General features: G+C 33.4%; 2 protein-coding genes across 7 annotated transcripts; one reads left to right on the forward strand and one right to left on the reverse strand.

The window, feature by feature from the left end:
* Positions 1-6,822: 6,822 nt before the first annotated feature.
* LOC133305200 (ABC transporter G family member 4) lies at positions 6,823-8,613 on the forward strand. Its single transcript, XM_061505334.1, has one exon. The coding sequence runs from the start codon at positions 6,823-6,825 to the stop codon at positions 8,611-8,613; it is 1,791 nt and encodes a 596-aa protein (XP_061361318.1).
* A 5,578-nt stretch (positions 8,614-14,191) lies between these two features.
* LOC133305212 (SPX domain-containing membrane protein At4g22990-like) lies at positions 14,192-22,674 on the reverse strand. Of its 6 annotated transcripts, XM_061505352.1 has the most exons (11): positions 22,622-22,674; positions 22,384-22,504; positions 21,899-22,210; positions 21,676-21,783; positions 21,071-21,525; positions 20,536-20,837; positions 20,016-20,045; positions 19,008-19,177; positions 14,954-15,144; positions 14,653-14,786; positions 14,192-14,430 (listed from the first exon to the last, which is right to left on the reverse strand). In XM_061505352.1, the coding sequence occupies exons 1-11, from the start codon at positions 22,672-22,674 to the stop codon at positions 14,192-14,194; spliced, it is 2,115 nt and encodes a 704-aa protein (XP_061361336.1). The 6 variants fall into 6 exon arrangements, with proteins under 6 accessions (XP_061361336.1, XP_061361335.1, XP_061361340.1 ...); XM_061505351.1 differs by lacking the exon at positions 20,016-20,045 and having other exon boundaries at positions 19,008-19,220; positions 20,558-20,837; XM_061505356.1 differs by lacking the exon at positions 20,016-20,045.
* Between the last annotated feature and the right edge of the window lie 2,156 nt (positions 22,675-24,830).

Below are 24,830 nucleotides of genomic sequence, written 5' to 3' on the forward strand. Positions count from 1 at the left end.
CGAATATGATTCTAACCAATAACCGGATATATCTAAAACTCTCGTTTTGAATATGTCATTCTAAATTTATTAAAATACTTAACAAATAATTGAAATTCCACCTAAATTTTTTCTGCTCTTAATTTTATTTTCCTACCTTCTTTAGGTGTTAGACTCTAGTAATTTGCTAAAGTTCACTCTTCTTACCTTTCTATTACTCTTAATTTTTTTCTTAAGATTTTCAGAATTTGTAAGATGAGTTGTGTGTGGCTATATGTGACTACGCGAGTAAAGATTAATTGGTAAGACATGGATCCAATGGTTTATGAGAATGGACCCAATGGTTTACGAGAATGGACCTCGTGAAATTCACCCACAAACTCTTATAGCACAAAAATTAGAGTTAATCCATTCACGCTGGGCTTCAATTTTTTCTCCACTTTAGAAAGATTAAAGGCAACTTGAATTGTCCAGAAATAAGCTGTATGGCCTCGAATATAAGATTATCTTTGAATTATCTAGTAAGCGGTAGAATAAAAGTTACAAAAGTTATATTTTTTGTTAACTGAATATATGAATACATTTGTAAAGGATAACTGACATTAACTATATCTAGATATTTATGTATTTTATAATTTAGATCTTTTGTGTTTATAAACACATGTATTAACTCCACATGACCTCGGCAATTTATTGGCTATATTCAATGAGAATTTATTATTCAACATAAGTACTATTAAGTGAAACACAGTGTTTCATTATAATATTTATTCAATTAAAAAAATAAAAAGTAAATTTTGATAAATAAAAAAATAATTAATTAAATATTATAATAAAAATTATAATTTCATTTAAAAAAAATAAGCTTATACCCTTTAAAAGAACAAATATTTTCCCCATTAATCAGATTGAGAGTGACCATAAAATTTCTCATTTTAAAAATCCCTCTTAAAGGTTCCTTTTTTTTTTGGGGTACAATAAAACGTTCCTTGTTTAGTTTGTAACTTATCTAGGTGGATTGAGCCCAAAACTTTAGCTGGATTAGAAAAGCCCAAAAGGGTACTACTCCCAAAGAAGGTTATTAATAGGCTTATTTTCTAATGAGTTTCAAAAGGCTTATCAGGGGAGACTTACATGCGAAATGCAATTTCTAGTTCCAACCGGAGGTTATCATGGAATTACAAACTACCATTGTCAGCAAGAACTTTATGTGGAAAAAGACTTGGCTTAGTTATGTTGGAATTTGACTTAAATTGTGGTGTGGCATCTTAGTGAAGTTTCCCACTTGCATTTGTATTCTTTACTGGTAGAGTTTCGTTTTTCACCTTAAAGGGTGTTTGGTAGAGAATAAACTTTTTTTATCCCAAAATCACAATTTCCAAGAATACGATGGAAAAATAAGTTTTCTGAGAATATTAATAAAAAGAAAAATTCCATTTTCACCCACTGTGGTTTTGTAATTTATCATTTGACCCCCTGTGATTTTAAATTTATCACTTAGACTCACTGTGTTAAAATAATTTTTCATTTAACCCCATGTGGTTTCAAATATTCACTTAGACTCCTTGTGGTTACAAAAAAATTTATTTAAATCCCTTGTGGTTTAAAAAATAAACATTTTAAAAAATATATTTAAAATAAATTTTCTCTCTTTTTTATTTTATATCCTCATGTAATGCATTTAGGGTTTGAAAGATATTTTAAGTTATTTATTCTGAAATTAATTTATAAATTATCTTAATTTTTTTTATTTTAAAAACATATTTGAAATTAAAAATATTATTTTAGAGGAAATTAAAAAAATAGTATTTAAGATAAATTAAATATGTATTATCAAAATAAGATATTTACTTTCTTTAGATAATTTTATAATGATACCGGGTAAAAAAAAGATAAAATAAAAATATTTGATTTGAATTTATTTTCTTGATAAAATTAAGTGAATTTTTTTAGAATTTATTTTAATTTTTTAAACCTTAAACGCATTAGGTGAGGATATAAAATAAAAAAGAGAAAAAATTTATTTTAAATATTTATTTTTGTAACAAGGGGTCTAAGTGAAAATATTTTTAATCACGAGGAGTCTAAGTGAAAATTTGAAACCACGGGGTTAAATGATAAATTATTTAAACACAATGGATTTAAGTGATAAGTTTAAAACCACGGGGATCAAATGATAAATTACAAAATCACAATGGGTGAAAATGAAGTTTTCCTTTAATAAAAAGTTATTTGGTAGACTAAAATATTTCCGAGAATACTGATTTAATTTTCTTAATTCTATGTTTAGTCGTATTAAATTTTTTCTTGTCGTAGAAATCTTAAAATACCATCTCGTGGATAGTATTCTTGGATGGTATTTTCAAAAAAAATTACACACAAAATAAAATTTCAGGAAATTTTTTAAAATCCTGTATCAAACGTGGGTAAATATAATTACCACTTTCAATTTTTCAAAAATTCTAAAAAATACCTTGAACCAAACGGATTCAATAAAGCATGCTTTAGTTATTTTTATTCAAATATGATACTTTCTCAACTACCTGATGAAGATTTTTGCAAGCACAGATAAAGAGTCATTGAATGTCATGGTAGTAAGCAAACTTGCACCTTGCCAGTACAGTGCCTTGGAGCTCAGAAAAGTTTGGATTATTATTAAAATTAAATTAATTGATCCTGTAATTTTTGCGGATTTAAAGAGAAATTATCCTTGAAAAAGAATCTAACAAGGCACTAATAACCATTGGTTTAACCAGTAAACAAAAATTAGAGGTCTCAAATTCGAGTGTTGTGAATGAAGAAAAATAATTTTAGAAGAGCCACCTTCAAAATAAATCTGGAGATAGTGCTTAAACCGAATTAATCAAATAATCAATGAATTGATAAATATATATATAAAAAATTGTAACAAGGCAACATAATGTATAAAGGATGGATGTATTATTACTGCGGTGTTAGAAAATATGGGTATTTCGTAAAAAAAATTAATATGACATTTAAAAATAAAAAGTTAGACAATTAGAATTGTTTTGCAACATGATGTAGTATGTCTATTTGAATCTTATATAGGTCAGTGGTCTTTCATCATTTTATTTCATCTAAAAAATGATTCTTGAATCTAGCTAATTTTGTTAAAACTTTAGTCTTTTTTTTAGCATTATCCAAAAATAAAATATTATTCATACTTTTTTTTTTTTTTTAAAAGCTTAAAAACAAAACGACCGCTTTTATTCCTTCAGTATCAAAGGCAAAATCAACTCTAAGATTTAAACATTTATTCATAACTACAATTCACCTATAACTACATCTAACCCTTTCTGGTCCCAATATTAGAGCTTGACGTTTTACAATTAGAATTTCTAACTCACTCAAAGAAAAGAAAAAAAAACTCTGAAAAATTGCTGTTATATGGTTGTCAAGTTGCTGCATTAATTAACTTTCATAAATTTTCAATTCTAAATGAATGAAAGCTTCACAAGTAGAGCGGCAAAAACTGACTCGGCTCGGCGGGCCAACTCGTCCAATCCGCCAAACGGAACGGGGCGGACAAAGTTTTTCAACTCATCTCCAAAGCGGAACCAGACGGGATGAACTCATTTTTTGACGGATTGATGGCAAGCATAGGCAGGCTGAGGCAGATCAGTGTAAAATAGGTTCGGGCTGGTAGGCCAACCCGCCAAACGGGGCAGACAGACTGAGTTTTTCAGCCCACCTTCAAAAGCAGAGCGAGTTTGTGGGCCGGGACAGACCAGCCCACCCGCTTTGCCACCTCTATTCACAAGTCATTTAAGTTTAACCCCTCAATGTGATACCTTTCCACATACTTTTGCGTAAAATACATATCCACATACTTGTATATTAATGCACAATATAATAAATTCAATGTTGCACATAACTAACAGTACGATAAATAAATCTTGTATATTATTAAATTCGCTTTTAAAATTATATAAGGTTATGTTTAGAAAATATCAGAAGACTCTGTGATATAAATATTGTCTTTAAAATATTTTATCCTTTTAGAACTGTCCAAATCATAAGTGTTTGGCTACTCTGTCCTATTTACAATAAATCAATAATAAAGAGCTGTTTTGCTCCTGCGCACTGGTGTGCATTAATTATCACGGACGAGGCTGCTGATCGTCGTGAAGTGCCAAAAATAATTTCCTCATTCACAAAAAAAGGTTATTTCTTAAGGTGTTGTGACAAACACACGAGATACAAAAGCAAATAAACAGACAAAGAAATGAAGATTCATCTTTGTAATCTGTGACAATGACAGAACAGTTTGCTCGTGATCTTTCAACCTGCTCCGAATTGCAATAATTAAAATTTAAGAAATTTTCAATTCAATAGTCATCATTTAAATGACATCAAGTTTTTCCAATAATCATTTGATATATTGAGTTGGAATGCCCTTAAATCATTTTACAAACTTTAGCATAACTTTTTCTTTTCTAAAAAATAAAAAATAAAAAAAGAATTTGCAGCGCACACATAAAACAACATACTTTTGTATAACGTCACTACAATGCTTCTAAGTTCCTCAAGATTGGCCAAAATATCAAATTAAATCAGCATTAGGTCGTCTCTTTCCTCAACGGCTGATCCTACTAGGCAAAAAATTAAGAAGCATGCAATTGATTTTATTTCTCTTGGACTCGTGTTCATTCATAATAAAGCTAATCTGGTTTGTTCTTGTGAAGGTTACCATTTTAATTTTTCTATTGCTATCTATAGAAAAGAGAAAAACGATATAACGATGCAGTTAGGAAGGAAGACACACTGACATCAAAATTGAAGGATTTATCTCTTTTATTATCAATATATGAATTGTTAAGCTTTTCAAGGATGCGAGGTATTATTTTTCGTTGAGAATATAATTAAATAACAATTTTTCTTACACCATAAAATCATCTTATTTTAGAGATATATAAAAAACATATGGGATAAATTAAATTTTCATATCACTCATGAAGTAATTTACATTGCTTTAATTTACATTGCTATCATTTCCAAACAAATTTTTCGTTAAAACACTAATTTTTCTCCAGCATAATATATATATATATATATATATATATATATATAGATCATTTGACTCCAGAGTAAGACTTTTAAGTCTTACTCCCCATCCTAGCTGTTGATTTTCGTCTATCCAACGATTATAGTTTAGAAATTTATATTAATTAATTAATTATTAATTACACTATAAATGACAACAGTTGATTTTCATCCATCAACGGCTGAGATGAGGAGTAAGACTTACTCTGGAGACAAAAGAAAATATATATATATATATATATATATATATATATATATATATATATATATGAGGTAGGATCCTTTGACACCTCACCTGAGAGCCATTAGATCAAAAAAGATCAATGATGTCACATGCTTAAAAATCAGAGTCGTTGATCTTTTTTGATCTAACGGCTCTCAGATGAGGTGTCAAAGGATCCTACCTCTCTATATATATAGGGTTTAGTGAGTGTACAGTGACTGAATGTAAAAATCGGTCCAGTGCACTATGTTCTCCCGCGAGAACACAGTTATAGTAAAATTAAAACTATGTTCTCTCAGGAGAACACCATTGTAATATTTTTGCACTATGTTCTCGCGGGAGAACATAGTGCACTGAATCGTCCAGTCACTTTATTTTTATTTTTTCCATATATATATATATATGAAGAAATGTTTATAAAATATAAGTCATTAAATAATTCTGAACTAGTTTATACTTTATAGACATCTTTTAGAGCTCAATCTGATAAGCTATTTTGATAAACTCAGTCAAAACCATGTGAAAGTTTTGATAAATGCTGGTTTAAAATGACATAATAATATTTCTGCAGTTACTGCAGATAAATTATCTGTATTTACTCTCAAAACAACATTGTTTTGAGATTAAAAAATTAAAAAATTATAATTATAAAGACTATAATAACCCTGAAATAAATTAAAATTACAAAAAAAATCATAATTTCTGTCCCAAAATGATGTCATATTAGGCTTACTACAGATAACTTATCTACCGTAACTGTAGAAAAAACGAACCCTTAAAACAATTACAAAATTAAAAGAAACACAGATATATATATATATATATATATATATATATATATATATATATATATATATATAAAGTGAATCCCCTTTTCTGTGAATTCAGTTTTAGATTATTTAATATTCTCTTAATTTCTGGTTGCCAAATAGCCTAGTATAAAGTGTCTTACGTGAAGTGAAGAAGAACTTTATTAAATCTTAACTTGAGATTAATCATATAACCAATTCAAAGAATTGAAGTTTATAGAAATATTCAATTGTCGATTCATCTTAAAAAAATAATTATGATGAATATAAAAAAAATGTCTCATTATAATGATGAGATCTATGTCTCCAATCTCAACCCAAAATGAATATAATAAAATATAGTAATGTTATTAAAAGATTATCTAAAATTTATATAAGTATTATAAGGTATAACAATAACGTTATTACATAATCGGAAAATTCTTAACGTTTTGAGGAGAAAAGTTTTGGGGATCCCTTTAGAAAATATGAAACATAGTTAAAAATATAAATAAAAGAAAGGAGTAAAGTGAAAGAATTTTTTTTACATTTTCACACTGTACCACTAAAAAATTATTCTGTTTGAGATGGAGAATAAAATATAATCCAACCACCAAAGTGCAAAACGCCTTTTTCAATTCTATTTTCTTTTTTGCTCTCTTTATCATCCACGCACCAACACATGGACATGGAAACGATCATTGTTACATATCAGGCACAGTTTTTTCTCTAAGTCCTCTCTCTTCCATTCCTTTGGCCACCTCCTCCATGGCTGAACCACCACTGTCACCAAAAACTTACAAACTAACAGCAACTTCAATCTGCTACACCAAATCAACCACCACCAACAGCACAATAGTACCACCATTGTTCCTCTTCAAACATTGTACAACAACCCCACCTACCTACATCCTCAAAGATGTCTCCCTCACCGCAAATCCCTCTGAGATCCTCGCCATTGTTGGTCCAAGTGGTGCCGGAAAATCCACTCTTCTAGACATTCTATCAGCTAGAACATTACCCTCAAATGGCACTCTTTCCCTTAACTCTTCCCCTATTAACCCCTTCACATTTCGCAAACTCTCTTCCTATGTTCCTCAACACGATGCATGTCTCCCTTTGCTCACTGTTTCCGAGACATTCGCCTTCGCTGCTCGTCTTCTCAAGCCTAAGACTTCTGATATTTCCGCCATTGTTTCTTCTCTTCTCACTGAACTGAGGCTAATCCATTTGGCTAACACGAGGCTCGCTCATGGCTTATCTGGTGGAGAACGTAGAAGGGTCTCCATAGGTCTTAGTCTTCTTCATGATCCAGCTGTGTTGCTTCTTGATGAACCCACTTCTGGCCTTGACAGTACCTCTGCCTTCAAAGTCATGCAAATTCTGAAATCAACTTGTGTTTCTCGTCACAGGACCATTGTCCTTTCAATTCACCAACCGAGCTTCAAGATCCTCTCATGCATTGATAGAATCTTGCTGCTATCAAAGGGTACCGTGGTTCACCATGGAAGCCTTGCTTCACTCCAAGCTTTCTTGCATTCAAATGGTTTCACTGTCCCTCATCAGCTCAATGCATTGGAATATGCAATGGAAATACTAAACCAATTAAATGAGCTTAAACCCATCACTCCCCCATGTCTTCCTGAATCTCCAAAAAGTTCTACAATTTCCTCATTTGATAATGGAACTAAAATGAGAGAGATCAAGTACAAGAGTTCTAGGATCCATGAAATCTGTACCCTTTATAGCAGGTTTTGGAAGATCATTTACAGAACTAGGCAATTGCTTTTGACTAACACAGCAGAAGCGCTTCTTGTGGGTCTTGTTTTAGGAACAATTTATATCAATATTGGGTTTGATAAAGAAGGCATTGAGAAAAGGTTTGGTCTATTTGCCTTCACTCTTACATTCCTCCTATCTTCCACAACTGAGACACTTCCAATCTTTATCAATGAGAGGCCAATCTTGTTAAGAGAAACTTCTAGTGGGGTTTATAGGCTATCATCTTATCTCATTGCAAATACACTTGTTTTCTTGCCATACATGCTTGTAGTTGCTGTTATATACTCTATCCCAGTCTACTTCTTAGTGGGTCTATGTGCTTCTTGGTTATCTTTTGCTTATTTTGTTTTGGTCATATGGGTCATTGTTCTGATGGCGAACTCATTTGTCCTCTTCTTGAGTTCTCTTGCCCCAAATTACATTGCTGGGACTTCACTCTTGACGGTTCTTCTTGCAGCATTTTTCCTCTTCTCTGGCTATTTTATCTCCAAGGATTGTTTGCCCAAATACTGGCTCTTCATGCACTTTTTCTCTATGTACAAATATGCTCTTGATGCACTTCTTATCAATGAGTATTCTTGCTTAGCTACAAGGTGTTTGATATGGTACCAAGAGAATCAGCAGTGCATGGTCACTGGAGGTGACGTGTTACAGAAGAGAGGGCTACGCGAGAGTGAAAGATGGACCAACGTGTACTTCTTGGTTGGGTTCTTTGTGTTGTATCGTGTGCTTTGCTTCTTGGTTTTAATTAGAAGGGTTTCAAGATCCAAAACTTAAAAGACCGAATGAGAATGATCAAACGCTGAAAAAATTAAGGCATTTTAGTATATTTTCTTCATTTCCGATCCTATTGTATGAACTAGTCTTGTTTCCATCTGATTGCTTTAAAGTATATATAATCTGAAATACAAACACAGAGAAAGTTTGTTTTGTAGATTTGAAGTTGACTCTTCGTTCTCATCTTTAGCTGTTCTCTTCCGAGTACTTACTCATTAGATATATCTTGTTCCCTTTCCTTGGAATCCCATAATTTGGTGCTAGTACGTGATATATTTCATTTTCTTGAGATACAAGTGGGACAAGCTGTACTTAAGAATGCGACGTTTCATACCTCAGGCACTATGATAGGCTTATATTTGAACACATTTAATTTTGTGGTCATTTCAATTTTTTTTCCTTCTCATATGTATAATGAAATGGTACATGTAACTTGTTAAATGCAAATCATTTCTCTTACCTACATGCAATCAAATTTAAGAAAGGGATTATTATTTCTCCTTCAGTGGCAGAAATTTTTTTCTTACACTGAGACATAAAAAGGAATGGGCCCATCATTGTTTTCTCTCTCATTTCTCTATGCTTTCTTTTTCATTATTTTATGTCTTAGTGGCAGAAATTATTTTTCTTTTCTACCATTGATACAGAAATGATAATTCCTTTAAGAAAAGTGCAAAATGGAGATGATCAATTATTAATTCATCATATTGCATCTAATTTTATAAATAAAATTAATATCTTTTATAAATTAAATATATATATATTTTTTTTTTTGTACAAAATACAAGCAATGGTAATACGTACAAACTATTCAAACCCTTCATTATTAGACCAATTATAGTGACTTAATTAAATAAATTTATAATTATACAAGCAATTTCACTCATTCTTATTGTCCTTTGATTTTCTCACATGCAAAATGGGAGACCAGGAGGATCAATAATTCTATATATTTAATGCATGGATGAATTATAAGGTGGGATCCATTTGAATTTCTTGGAGAGCTGACCTGGATGCATTCATGGGTGAGAGTATATATAACAGTAAAACCACATATGCATGTCTTGGCTTATTCAATTGTTCTATTTGTTTAACTTTGTTGGTGTCACGGGTGTCTCTTAATTTCGGTTGCAAAGAGAGGGAAAAATCCAAAGCAGTCCTCCCAATCATGAAAGAGATTTGTCGCTTGGCTACTATTCTGTTTTCTGCTCTGAGCTATAGTGTTTGTGCTCACGGGTCTTGATTTGTGTTATGTTATCCCGTGAACTTTGTTGGATATTGCATACAATGTGCTACTTTTTTTCTTTTCTTTTTTTGTATAACTACAATGTGCTACTTTGAGCCTCAGTTACATTAGACAATGTGAGATAATAATAGAGAATCAGATTCATTGGTATCAATAATGACTTTTCAAAATTTCTCTCATCCAATAAATAATAATAAATTTATCAAAATTTCTTTTGATAAATTTTTGATTTTTGGATAACAACATTTAAAAAAATAAAAATAAAAATAAAAAGTTAAAATATTGCTTATCTTTTTTAGCCAAGGGTTAATTGCTTTAAAAAAAAAACTAAAAGATAATATAATTTTTAACATACAATTTTAATTTCATCATGTGAGTCCATGATATTTAAAATCTCAATTTATCACTACATTTTTATGTTTTCACAAAAAATTTTATCAAAATGTTTTTACTGATATTCTAAACGATTTTACATTTTATGATTTTTTATCTCCTTTCCAATTTTATGTAAAATCTCGTTTTTAACGGAATTGTGTGAACCTTGTCATCTCTTCTTATCTCATTGTCATCGTGGATAAATGAAGACCTGGCATTACGCACTAATGGCATTACAGTATATTTATAGGTTTCAATTTAATCAACAATCCATGCTTACGGGAAAAATTTGGTAGTTTTATAGTGAGAAATTGGAACAAGTGGATCTCATTGGTATACTTCGAAGTGATGAAGAAAAAAAAAAGGCTCGTTCTTTGCTGTACAACATTAAGTGATAAAATTTATCTTATTGATAAAAGTATCTTCATAGAGTTTCTTTTTTTTTTCCCTGTAAACTTCCCCCTATGGAATAAGAGTTTGCTTTTTTTTTTTTTTTTTTTGCAAGTTATTTGCAGTAAGTCCGATGCGATGTCGTTTTAGAACGGAAATCATATTGTTTTGTAATTTTAATTTATTTCAAGGTTATAATAGTCTTTATAATTATAATTTTTTAATATTTCAATCTCAAAACGACGTCCTTTTGAAAGTAAATACAAATAACTTATCTGCAGTAATTGCAGAAATATTTTTCTGATAAAATAATCGCATATAGGGCAAAATTTTTTGAGTTCTCATAGTCATAGGCTCATAGCAGCCTGGTCATCTCATGGAAAACAATTAACAGAAATTAAAAAAAAAAACCCAGTCAACATAAACTCTACACAACAATGCCATTAAAATATTATAACTCTTTCCAAAATAGAAATATACCAAAATCATGGCTCTACTACTTGGAATATTGCGTTACGCATTAATTAATGTTTGTGGATTGTTTTATTGAGTAGTCTCAAATCACATTTTCCAAATTTTACATTTGCATACAGACGAGATATTATATTAAAAAAAAAAAATATGTCCTTTTTGGTAATTTTGTATATAATTATTTTTATTTTAAAATTCAAACCGCTTTTTTTTATGTAAAAGTAAATTTTAGATCATATATTTATGGGAAAAATGTGTATAATTTTGAAGGATGTAAAGTTGTGTCATTTTAAGAGAGAGAAAGAGATAGATAAAGAAGGAGAGAGAGTTGACAAAAAAAATAAAGTTGTGGGTCCCACCTCTTTGTGAGAGTGAAAGGATGTAAGTTGTGTAATTTAAAAGTATAGACACTTTTCCCTATATTTATATGCAAAATAACTTTACCTTTTCAAAAACATTCTTTTGAAAAAAGCAATGTATAACAAGTTTTCTTTTTAAAAAGTTCATCCAAACATGTCCTAAAGAGTCTAATCACAAGTTCCGTCAACGATTTGGAAAATTTGGGATTGAAAAAATTAAAAATATTTTCCAAACAAAAAAATGCTATTTAAAAATATTTCATATAATATATAACTAAGGGCAATCATTTTCTTCTTTTAAAGAAGAAATTTTTTTCCTACTAATGATTTATGGTATAATTGGATCCTATCTTGAATTTTTTTTTCTCTAAACTATTTGTGGATTCTAATTACGTCATGAGTCATCAATAGTAGAAAATTTTTCTCCTTGAAAAGGAGAAAATGTTTTCTCAACTAACTAAACTACTAGTAATAGGCTTTTTGAGGCTTTTTAACCATTTTGTCCTTAATTAATTATTTAATCATCATTTTGCCCCTGATTGAAAACTATCTACCAAACTGTCCCTCTTTAATCGACTAAGCAAAAAATTTAATCGACTAAATGATCGAATGAAGATTTAGTCGATTAAATCTCCTTATTTAATCGATTAAATCTCCCACACACAAGGTTGTTCTTCTGATAAAGAGGTAGATTTAGTCGATTAAGTTGAAGATTTAGTCGACTAAATCTTCACTCGATCATTTAGTCGATTAAATTTGTGGCTTAGTCGATTAAAGAGGGACAGATTGGTAAATAGTTTCCGATCAAGGACAAAATAATTATTAAATAATTAATTAGGGGCAAAACGGTTAAAATGCCCGCTTTTTGACCAGCATAAAGAAAAAGAAAATTACATTTGAGGGTAGTTTGAAATCAAATTATGGATTTGTTATATCGTTTTACACATAGTGTTGTTTAACGGTGAAATTGTCAATATGATTTAACGAGTTATTAAAATAACTAAAAACCTTAGCCATATTTTGTTATGGTAATAAATTAATATATATGGCACATATACATAAATGTTTCACAAAAATATGAATATCACTCATATAAAAATATTTCACAAATACGAATGTCGCACCTACGATGTATTTACACCTCAAAAATTTGACGTGTCGTATTCGACACTTCCCACACACCAACTCTCCAACACGCGTTGCAGAGACTCAAAAAAAGTTCAAAAGTTGCGTTGTGTTACATTTTTAGTTCCAACTATTAGATTCGTTGGATTACGATTATCATTTTATTAAGTTTAATATAAATATTTGTGATATCTTATATTTCTTTGTAAAATTAATGGATAATATAAGTATATCTTTGTTTTTTTTTAATTATTAAATATTAAATATAATACATACTACATAAATTAAAAATATTATTTAATATCAAAACATGTTCTGACGTGTCAAAATCTAATATTTTTTAGAATTAACGTATCAGAGTATCGTGTTGTATCGTGCTGGTGTCGGTACAACAATGTGTCGCACACATAATCTTTCCCTATCCCACATTTTCTTTGAGAAAAATATTTGTCCTTTTAAAAATGATCATTTTAGTTAAAATTAGTATTTTTTCTTTAAAATTAAAAAATCTATCACTTTCTTCCCCATGATTTTCATTGTTTATCTCTTTATCTTAAAATGGCACAATTCTATGTCCTTTAAAAGGACAAACACCAATCTTATTTTCTTTATATTAAAAACAATTAACAAATGTTTCATACATATAAATTTTTCACATAGAGTACAAATTTGGGATGAAGAAAAAATTCTTCATAGAGTACAGAAGAGTATTGAATGCAAATTTTGGAAGGAGAATAAAATTAGAGATTTGGGGAATTAATACTGTTAATCAAAATTTTAACATATGTATTAATTTCGTATCATCACAAAGTATAAAAAGATTAATTGAAACAATTGAATATATAAAATAAAGCGATTATTTCTCTCATGAAGGCAAGTTTTCCTATGTTGAGAGACAAATAAAGTAGAATCCACTGATTTTAAAAGAAGAAAAAAAAGGATGTATATTTTTCTATGTGAAAGCAACATGATAGAGTAATCTCATGTTACATGAAATTATAATTTCTCATAAAATAATAATTTAAACTATAAATAAAATTGAAGGGTATAAAATTATATTTTAGAAAGAAAAAAAATATATTGCCATGCCAGCGGTGGAATTCGATATTTCATATCGTCCTAGCCTCTTTGAAAAAAAAATTCAACAGTTGAACCCAGTAAAAAAAAAAAAAAACAAATAAAAAAAAATTAATTAAAACGCATAAATATATACATCAAAGACACTAACCAGTAAAAACAAGTATGCAATTAGAAGTGTTAATTATAAGCTAATTGTATGATTGTATGTTGTATGAAGAGGTTAATTAATTAGAGTTAAAACTATAAAAGAAGCTAATATTTTGGAAAGAAACCTTATTAGATTAGATTAAATTAATCATCACTTTAAATATCCAGCTAAGAATTTACAATTCGACAACCTAACTGATTAAATTAGTCTCTATCCTAGCTACTCTTGCTACCTTACGGAGTTTAAAGGAAATAAGAAAAGAACCAACGAGCCAGTTTTTCTTAAAGCATACAGCAATGCAGTGTTTTAAAACCCTGGTAAGTAGGGAAACCAAGGCAGGGTTGAACAGAATTCTCCTATTTGCATCCGAATCAACCACAGAAATCAATATAAAGAATTGAAGGTATAACAGGTTGCAATGATGGAAGCTATGCAAATGAAGAGCGAAGGAAGCAGGGTGATATTAAGTAGCCTACTCACACCCATATAGCCAGCCAGGGTAATTGTCGCATCAGCAATCACTCTTGCAATTGTTCCAGCCTCCGTTGACAGAAGTCCTCCGTTATAGGTTCCGCGAGAAAGCCTTGATGACATCACTCGTGAAAGGAGTGACAAGTTGATCCCTGTAATGCATGCATGCATGAATGATTGTCAAAATATAAAAAATATTATTATGGTATAACATAATAAATACCACATGTGAAAAAAATAACTGCGTTTCACTTTGCTTGCTTTGCCGTTCCTGATGGTTAGTTTGGGTTACCAAGGGTCTCAACTCTCACATTTCAATATAATTTTGTCCACTATTATAAGTAGTAAAGCAGATCACTAAAATAATATCTCACCTTCAAGTACTTCAGCAGCAACAAACACAAGGAGTCCCGAACAGATGTATTGTGGCTCGGAGTATGGAAAAATTATATGGAAGCTGAAGAGTATGCCTACCAAAACCATAATTTCTGATGCCAACAGAATTTGCCTACAGATACATCAATAGAAAGATGATCTCTTAGCTCCATATCGATAACATTTCAGCAATTATTAAACTTCAAAATGTATTATCATGCATCTTTCAGCAAAATCCAAAGCATAAATTAGCTTTTATGGTTGACAATCAAATGAAGCATGAGTTTTATCACACGTAACCTGTCCTCAAACATATTGCTTATATAGTTTCCAACAATAATGTTTACGGGAAGAACTGTCAAGCCAAGGCAAGCAAGAAAAATGGCAACTGTGCTTGTTGTCCAGTTGAAGTAGTATGATGTGATGACGCTAGATTCTGATAGTAGAATCTCCATTACATATTTGAGCATGAAATATATCAATAACTGAACCTGAAGATGTTACGTAAATTTTGTCAGATGAAACAGCCTGTTACCTAGTCTTCAATTATGACATCAAACAAATAGCAAATTAAAGATTTTGAGGAAGAACTAAATTATCTAAGATAATACTTGACAAGCTGAATGAAAAATTCATTATCTAATCAAGAGATATATGACGTCTAAATAATCTTATATGACAGTAGAAAGTCCCCATCTTGCAAATTTGGCAGAACTTTCTTGTGGTAAGTCGCATCAGTAAGTATAAGTAGTTTGTTTTAATTTAAGCTATAGATATATGTATAAATCTTCTAAGTATATTGTCTTAAACTCACTCAGGTGTGCAGTCATTGGAAAATAAAAATCGCAAATCTAACTTCAGGTTCTTAGTTTCATCATAGATAGATACTGTTAGAATATTAGATATGATATGATTAGATATGATTGGATTTTGTCTTATCCGTAAATATTCTGACTGTATTAGGATTAGGTTTGGGCCTTTCACTTAAGCCCATTAGGGTCTCTATATATTGTAACTCTCTAACACAGATCAATACACAACATATTATTTTATATTCAAGTTGGTATCAGAGCTTTTTCGTTCTGGGAACCCTCGCTTCCGCTTAGAAACCTTGTTTTTTGCTTTAAAACCTAAGCTCACTGCTTAGGAGTCCTCTTTCTTGTCGTGCGTCCTTCCGGCAAGCCTTTTAGGGCTGTAAACAGCCACTGAGTGATTTTTTCAAACACGTCAGCACCTCCGACGGCCACCGGAACCACCGCCCGCCGTCAGAATCACTGTTCAGGCAACCGGAGACTTTTTCCGGCGACTTTTACGACCAAACTTCACGCGATCAGGACCCTTTCTTCTCGGCGACCAGGTTTGTGGTAGTCCGGTCAGCAACGCATCTCCCACGCGCCATCACGCGCCACCTGTCTTCTCTGCGCGTGGGCTTCACGCGCCACCTTCTGCCGGGGCGTGAGCACTATTCCGGCGACTTTTTTCGGCCGGTCTTGGACAGAGAAGCTCGCCTTCTCCTCCCCTTTCTGGATCTGTGATTGTTTCTCTGTGGGTCTGACCTTAGACGCGTGGTTCTTCTTGATTGGATATCGTTTGCCTTCGTTTACGGCTTTTATATTTTATCTTTAAATGGCAGCAGCATCTCCTGATCTTTCGGAGGTTAACTCTCCTTCTATTGTTGCAAATATAGCTCAGTCAGACAATGCATCATTTGGTTCAGGTTCGGACTATGCTGCACTCCAAACCCCTCCCAGGAAGGCTTCTCCTCAGTCTCAGCCTTATACTGGTAATCCCGTTGCTTGTGTTTCTCATTCTACATCACTTGGCACTTGGATATTTGACTCCGGTGCTACCGATCATCTCTGTGGTAATAAGGAACTCTTTACATCTCTTACTTATTCTGATCATTTACCGTCTTTTACCCTTGCGGATGGAACCAAGGTCCCAGTTCGTGGGATTGGACAAGCTCGTCCGACCTCTACCTTGGCCCTGACATCTGTCTATTACATTCCTGGCATCCCTTATAACTTAATTTCTATTAGTAAGTTGATCCACTCCCTCACTTGCACCATTACTTTCTCTAACCATTCTGTTTCTGTGCAAGATCCGGGTACGGGAAAAATGATTGGAGTGGGTCGTGAGTCACGAGGGCTTTATTATCTGGATGTGCCTCGTCCTTCAGTAGCATGCTCTCTCACAGAATCTCCACAACTTATCCACAGTCGTCTTGGTCATCCAAGTCTTTCAAAGTTGCAGAAAATGGTTCCTCTTTTGTCCGGTCTTCAGTCTTTAGATTGTGTGTCATGTCAATAAGGGAAGCATACACGCTCCTCTTTTGCCAGTCGAGTCAATAAACGAGTTGATGCCCCTTTCTCTCTTGTTCATTCAGATATCTGGGGTCCAAGTCGTACCTTGTCTGTCTTAGGTTTTCGGTATTTCGTTACCTTTATTGATGATTTTTCCCGTTGCACTTGGACCTATTTAATGAAAAATCGTTCTGAGTTATTTTCCATTTATAAAAAGTTTTCTACTGAGATCCATACTCAATTTGGTGTTTCTATTCGTATTCTACGTAGTGATAATGCTAAGGAATATGTTTGTATTGATTTTTCTAATTTCTTGGCCACACAAGGTACTTTACATCAAACTACTTGTCCTCACACTCCACAACAAAATGGGGTGGCTGAACGTAAAAACAGACATCTCATTGAAACTGCCCGTACCCTTCTTATTCATATGCAGGTTCCTCTTCACTTCTGGGCAGATGCTGTACTCATCTCTTATTTTCTCATCAATCGCATGCCTTCATCTGTGCTCCACAATGACATTCCTCATAATCTATTGCTTCCAGATGTTCCTCTTTATCCTCTAACTCCACATGTCTTTGGTTGTACTTGTTTTGTTCATGATCTCACTCCTGGTAAGGATAAGTTAACATCCAAAGCCTTTCAGTGTATCTTTCTTGGTTATTCTCGTCTTCAAAAGGGTTATCGTTGTTATTCTCCCGACCTTAAGCGTTACTTAGTTTCCGCTGATGTCACTTTTCTTGATCAACAACCCTTTAATTCTATCCCATCTCAGATGTCACAGGTTGATCATGTACTTCCTGTCCCTTTTCTTGACTTGTCTTTGCCAGCTGCAGGTGCTTCTATTCCAGATGAGCAACCTATTGCTTCTATACCTGAGGACCGTCCACTTCTCACCTATCAGCGTCGCAAAACTGTGCCTCCTGTCGACTCGACTTTTGCTGACTCATCGCCCACTGCTGTTGCTTCTTCCCCTCCGGATCCTTAATCAGAGACTCTTCCCATTGCTCAAAGAAAAGGTACACGTACTACTCGTAACCCTTATCCTCTTTATACCTTTTTGAGTTATGACCGTCTTTCTTCACCTCATTTCACCTTTGTTTCTAGTCTTTCTTCTATTTCTATTCCTAAGACCACAGGTGAAGCATTTTCCCATCCAGGGTGGCGCCAAGCAATGCTTGATGAGATGACTGCACTTCATTCCAATGGCACTTGGGACCTTGTTTCTGCTCCTCCAGAGAAGTCTATAGTTGGTTTTCGCTGGGTTTTTACTGTGAAAGTTGGACCTGATGGCCATATTGATCGTCTCAAGGCACGTTTAGTTGCCAAGGGTTTTACTCAAATCTTTGGCCTTGATTATAGCGATACATTTTCTCCGGTCGCTAAGATGGCGTCAGTCCGCCTCTTTCTTGCCCTTGCTGCTGTTCGTCACTGGCCACTCCTTCACCTTGACATCAAAAATGTCTTTCTTCATGGTGATTTACAAGAAGAAGTTTACATGGAGCAACCACCTGGTTTTGTTGCTCAGGGGGAGTCTGGAAAGGTGTGTCGTCTTCGGAAATCCTTATATGGTCTCAAGCAGTCTCCTCGAGCATGGTTCAGTCGCTTCAGTTCTGCTGTTCAGGCGTTTGGCTTAATCCGCAGTAAAGTTGACCATTCTGTGTTTTATAGGATTACATTTTCCATCCCATGGTCCCACCCAGTCACTGTTAATACAGTCTATTGCAGCCAGAACCCATTAACGAATTGTAATCATGTAAAAAAAGTAAAAAATGGTAAATAAGTTCCATTCCATTTCCATGTATCTCTATTTGATGCAGTAAAAACCAACTAGTCTATGGTCAAAACTCAAAAGCAATTAGCAGTTCCGTTCCTTTAATTACACATTTATAACTTTTCATGATTAACCTTTCTGTCATACCGGAGCATGCTGTGTCTCACTTTGACATTACAAAATTAGTTTTCCATGTCTACAATGACTCGAAACATATAAATCTAAAGAAACCATTGGTTATGGGTTAACAATGTAACGTTTAGAGTCGCTAACAAACCTTTACAGAAGGTGTAAGCAGTCTATATGCTGATCCAATTGAATTGGCTGGGAGACGAGATTCCTCTGGAGCTTCTTCACTATCATAATCCTGATCAGCATCTTCATCTACCTTATCTTCTGAACTAATCAGCAATGGTTGTTTCAGGCCTTCTTCAAGTGCATCGTTTTCTGCCAGTAAGAAGAAAAAATGAGTCAAAATACCATTATTGGTGTTGAAGCTTAACAGACTCAACAAACTCCTTAAATAAAGAAAAGTAGAAAACCCATGAAATTATGGCATAATGTAAGAATGATGTAGCCATAGATGGTTTTCTATAAATATCCAAGTGACAGATTGACAGGAACTCTATAATTTAGAGAAGGCTCACCTAAAGCCAGAAGTGTTACCTACGTTACTCCATGATTTCTAAAGGATTATATTTGGCAAGAGATTTACCAATTTACTAGATATAGCATTCCAGAGAGAATTAGAAATTTTGCTTAAGGCCTTTTGTAAGTTTTTAAGGCCAATTCCTTACGTCCTTATTTGACTTACTGGTACGAATCTTGAGAAAATCTCACCTCAAAAGCTAGCCCATGAGGTAAGAGAGCTCAAAGTCTATATAAACTACAAGTCTCATACCTTGCAATTAGATCGTAACACTAAGTAAGTAGTTGGGATATGCGTGTGATGCTTTGTCGGTCCACAAAATACTTAGCAATGTAGCATTATGGGGAGGAGTGGAGTGGAACTGTTGAGATATATAGTCCCACATTGGTTGTATGTGCAACTAATGTGGAGTTTATAAGGCCTTGAGCACTCTCACCCTTTGAGCTAGCTTTTGGGGTGATGTATCCCAAGGTTCTTAACATGGTATCAGAGCCTCGCCGTCCCCCACTTTCTCTTGTGGCGTTTCTTAGCACAGGTAGGCTGGGCCTGTTGCATTGTCCACTCTTCAAGCCCAATGGGCTCTCGTGTGAGGGGGCGTGTTGAGATATATAGTCCCACATTGGTTGTATGTGCAACTAATGTGGAGTTTATAAGGCCTTGAGCACTCTCACCCTTTGAGCTAGCTTTTGGGGTGATGTATCCCAAGGTTCTTAACAGAACACATCAAATTCAACAATAAACACCAATCAAGACTCAGAAATAAGTTCAAGCTTTACAAAGCTCCCATGCCAGAGAGGATCTGTACTGACAAAAAGGTGCTTGTATAAAGTATGAAGCAGATAGGAAACCAACACTCTGGTCAAATAATCCACTATATGCATCATTCTCCATTTCCTTACATTAGGAAGAATATGATATTATTTAAATTGATTTTGACATTGGTCAAATATATAGATAGATAACCAGGGTCATTAATGGACTGATTTTCAAAATACTGAATCCTGTAACTTCAAAGAACAAAAAAGTTCAGTGAATAACAGAAATATTTGGACACAACAGTCAAATTAGAAAATTAACACACATTAACAATCTTGCAAGGAAACAACAGAAAAAAATACAATTAATCAGAGGAGAAGTGATGCAATGAGTTCAGTACCAGAATTAGATTGTTGTGGTATATGATTCTCTTCAATTTCACGATTAGGTTCCTTAAAACTGATCCACAACCAAATTAGATACATCAGCCAAGCAACAGCCATAACCCACCCTGGCAAGGTATCTTGATTAAATGTAAGATTGAAAATCTTAAAATTGGTCTGCAATAAACCAGCTAATGCAGGACCACAAGCCATTCCAAGAGCGCTGGCACTAACAAAACCTGCTGATGCTTGCAATCGGATTTTTAAAGGCACACAATCACTGATATATCTCCGGTTAACTGCTCTGGCAGAACCAAATCTGCAATTATAATCAAGTGTTTGTCAACAAAACAAGGTCTTAATGTCACAAGTTCCTTATAATATTCCTAGCTTGGATATTAAGAAATAATTAAAATGGCCGCAGTAAATCATGATGGTATGCAGTATTTATACAACTCAAGAACAAAATTGGCAAGCACCATGAACATCAAGGGAATTGAAACTTAAGCTTATCAAGTAATCAAACCAAGTGAGAGATAGAGGGCTACTTACCCACAGCAAAGACGACCAATTAAGAGAATCCATATTGAATGAAGATCATATGCCAAGGCATACAAGGCATTCCCGAGAAAAAGAACTATGCTACTGAATACGAGAGGTCTGAAGTATGATTTATTAGACCACGCACTAAAATACACTGAAGAAAACACCTGCGCAACAGCCATTGCCCCGATCACAATACCACAAACCGTTGGTGCAGCCCCAAGGCTCGTAGAGTAATCATCTGCTGTTGGGACAATAATATATGTATTGACCATATACAAAAATGTGTTCGCCAAGTTCAGGAGAAGAGACATAAAATGGTATCTTTGATCATCAGCAGGCTCATCAGCAGGTGCAGACAGTTCCTCTTGCATAATGAGTGCATGTTGTCCCAAAAAGTTAAGGAAGTTGGTTGAGTGAGTTAACCTGTCAACTGCTGCTCTTATTGAATCAATGACAGGATCCTGCATATAAGAAGACCAAGTATATATGATAGAAAATCACCAAAACTTTTGCTGCATCTTAGCCAGCTACTAAGTCTTGCCTGAGAATGTTAAGAGAGTTACATGATAAATCAAATTCAGTGTATGAAACAGAGTAAATATAAAAGAAACCTGAAGTGGAAGAGTAGGCTGATCATAAATTGATAAGTAACTCCCTTCTTGACTGTCCTGAAGATCATGAAGGTTGCGAGATAAGGCTCCCACAACAGCCCCTAATCCCTATAAGTTCCACATTTGTTAGTCAATGTTCATACCTAGGAATATATATATATATATACTATTCTGCAGATGTCCAAATGAAGATGTGTTTGAAACTTTGAACTAAACATATTACCACATGCTTGAACACTTGTTGCAGCTGGGAGTAAGGATGATTTGCGCGAGTTTTAACATAGTAATCAGTGAATCTATAGCCAAAGCGTTTATCAAACTTCTTCAATATCTTACGCAAACCAACAGCATTGATCTCTACAAAAAAGAGAAGCTTTAATAGATCTTGCCCCACTGCTCTATAAGCCTCTCGTAGTTCAGATCTTTTGCTTATTTGAGGCTCCTGCTGAATAGCATCATGCTGCTCTCCCAGCTTTTCTATCCTACTTGCCAAATGCCCTTGTTGTTCCAACAGGAAAAGGACAATCTTCTCAATCTGAATTGTAACAAGAAAGTGAGTCAAACATATGTCACACTTAAGTAAAGAATGCCATACAACATATACAACAAAATCCCTTTGTTTGTTCACATACGTTTTCTCATATAACCAGAATCTAAATTTCATACAGTAAGCGATTCGTAATTATATAATCATGAACGAGAACAGACCTGATTATCTAGCGTTCTTGAGAAATCCTTCAGCACGTGTCGCCGATCTAGTGTTCCATGTTCAATTTGCTGAGCATACTGCCTTACTCGTTTCTTCATTAGTTTGTAGTTTATGTAATATCTAAATCAAAAGTCAAAATTATGAGCATGCATGAAAATGAACCCAAAGTACCGGCAACGTGGGGCTAATATTTAACCTCGAAGTTTATAACCCTCAACACATTGGCAGAAAACATACCCTTGCCATTCTTGAATTTGTCTTTCTTTCAACTTTTTCCCAAAGGCAACCATCTCTATCTGCAATTATCAAGGTTGTATATAAAGGAAGTGAATCAAAACAACGTAAAAAAGACAGCAAGGCAAACATTTAAGGGTATAACTTGTTTTATCCGCAACTGTGTACATCATAAGCAGCTCAGTTCACAAATGAAATGAAACATTTTTGTCAGACACAACATGGTGTGAATCCAACGTATATAATTCTGCATAGATACCCAACTCAATTCTGATACATCAATAACTCATTACTCAATGAAGACATAGCGGGGTTGCTTTCTTCCTAACTCAGCATGCCTTTTGACAATACAAATATGCCGAAGCAACCATAGTAGAAAATTCATTTGTGAAAGAATACAAGTAAAATTGTGAAGGCCTATCATGAATGAATAAGAACACATGAACATACCAAACCCACCAAATATCAAACATATGCATCAAAGTCTGAACCACAGAGAGTTCAAATTCAATTGACATAGGACGAAGAAATTCTTACATAGTCAACAATATAGATTTTATTGTAAACTATTATAAACTAATTTCAAGGGCGCATAATTTCAGTTTTTATGTCACGTGTTACGTTTCAATTGAATCAGTGTGCTAGACTGAGGAGAGTAATCACATTGATTGCGTCGTGTTAATAATAATAATCCAAACGAATTAAAACCAAGTGGACGACATGATCATTATTCGAACCAAATAACGGGGCCCACGCGGATTCCCAACACAGATGAACGCACTTCGCTATCAAAAAGAGTAAAAATAAATAAATAAATAAATAAAACCGATTTTAACATGTTTCGAAAGACAAAATTGTGAAGGAGAAGATTCTACGAGCATCCTTCAGGTCTAGTCCTTCGAAACAATTTCTCATGATTAATTAGCCAAAGCAGAAAAAGAGCATGCCAATAATAACATGAAAGAATTTAAAAAATAAAAATAAAAATGGATTGCTTACCGAAAGGAATTAAATTCGTGAGTGTGGATGAAGAGCATGAAGGAAGCGTTGGAAGAAAAAAAAGAAGAAATTGATGATTTATGGAGAAAAGAAAAGGTAAAAGGGAAGTGCAGTGTAGAATGCTAACTACTAACAAACACACCGGAAGCGAGTCCTAATTCTGCTCCACCTTCCATATATATCGTGTTCATCTCTCTCTCTTCTCTTCTCTTCTCTTTATTTATTTTTTTAAGGAAAAATATCTTAATACAACAAACACTGCCAACCCTGTCTCCCCCAAAGGAAGCTTACACAAAGACAGCTACTCAACAAACAAAATCATCAGTCAACATCCGTAACAAAAATAAACATAATGTTAAGTTTCAAATAACATCCATGATATTTTTGTAATTTTATACTTTCATTTTAGTTCCTAGATATTAAATAATATTTATTACCTATTGATCGATCCAACTAATGTTGGTAATTAACTGTATCTTGGATTAGTACATCCCACGGGAGTTTATGAGGGAGAGACCGCAAGAGACTATTCAGGAACAATAATAACATAAAGCCGAAGGATTGGGGTGTGTTAAGAGAATAGGGAGTAGAAACCTTAACCATTAATATATTGGTGAAGTACCTATAAGTTTAGAATCCTAACACAAATAGGACGGTTGGTTGGAGGATATAGAGAATTTAATCCTTATCTCTTTGGCTTGTTATTTATCATTATTATTATTAATGCTTTTCAGGGCTATGGGCCCATAAAATGAGTCCATATATTTATAATTAATAAAATATATGAGAATTTTTTTCTTTTTGATTTTCCACTCAAACATCTATCCTTGGTTTTTTTTTTTTAAATAAAAAAAAAAATCGACAACTCTGATTAATTAAGTATTTTCGAAGGAACATTCCAGATTATTATCCTTGTTCATTATTGGTCAAGGACTGTAGACGAACATTTTTTGTGTGCCACGAGTATATTTCATCTGTTGTTTGGTTTCAATGAATAAGATCTATCCTTTCTTGTGTGCCATTGCAATGCACACAAATTCCAAACAAACATATGTTAGACTACGGTTTCATTGATCTTGCGCGCCAGCATGTTAGACTCCAGTTTCAGTGATCAATTGAAGTCTATCTACACAGTATATAAGTGTTTTTTAGTGAAGAATATTAATAACAATAAACGATTTTATAAATTCGTCTTTGCAGTTATTGTCATTGA

The sequence above is a fragment of the Gastrolobium bilobum genome, unplaced genomic scaffold (genome assembly GCF_033153095.1).
Source record: "Gastrolobium bilobum isolate Gb01-03AN ecotype WA unplaced genomic scaffold, APGP_CSIRO_Gbil_v1 utg14059, whole genome shotgun sequence".
NCBI lineage: Eukaryota > Viridiplantae > Streptophyta > Magnoliopsida > Fabales > Fabaceae > Gastrolobium > Gastrolobium bilobum.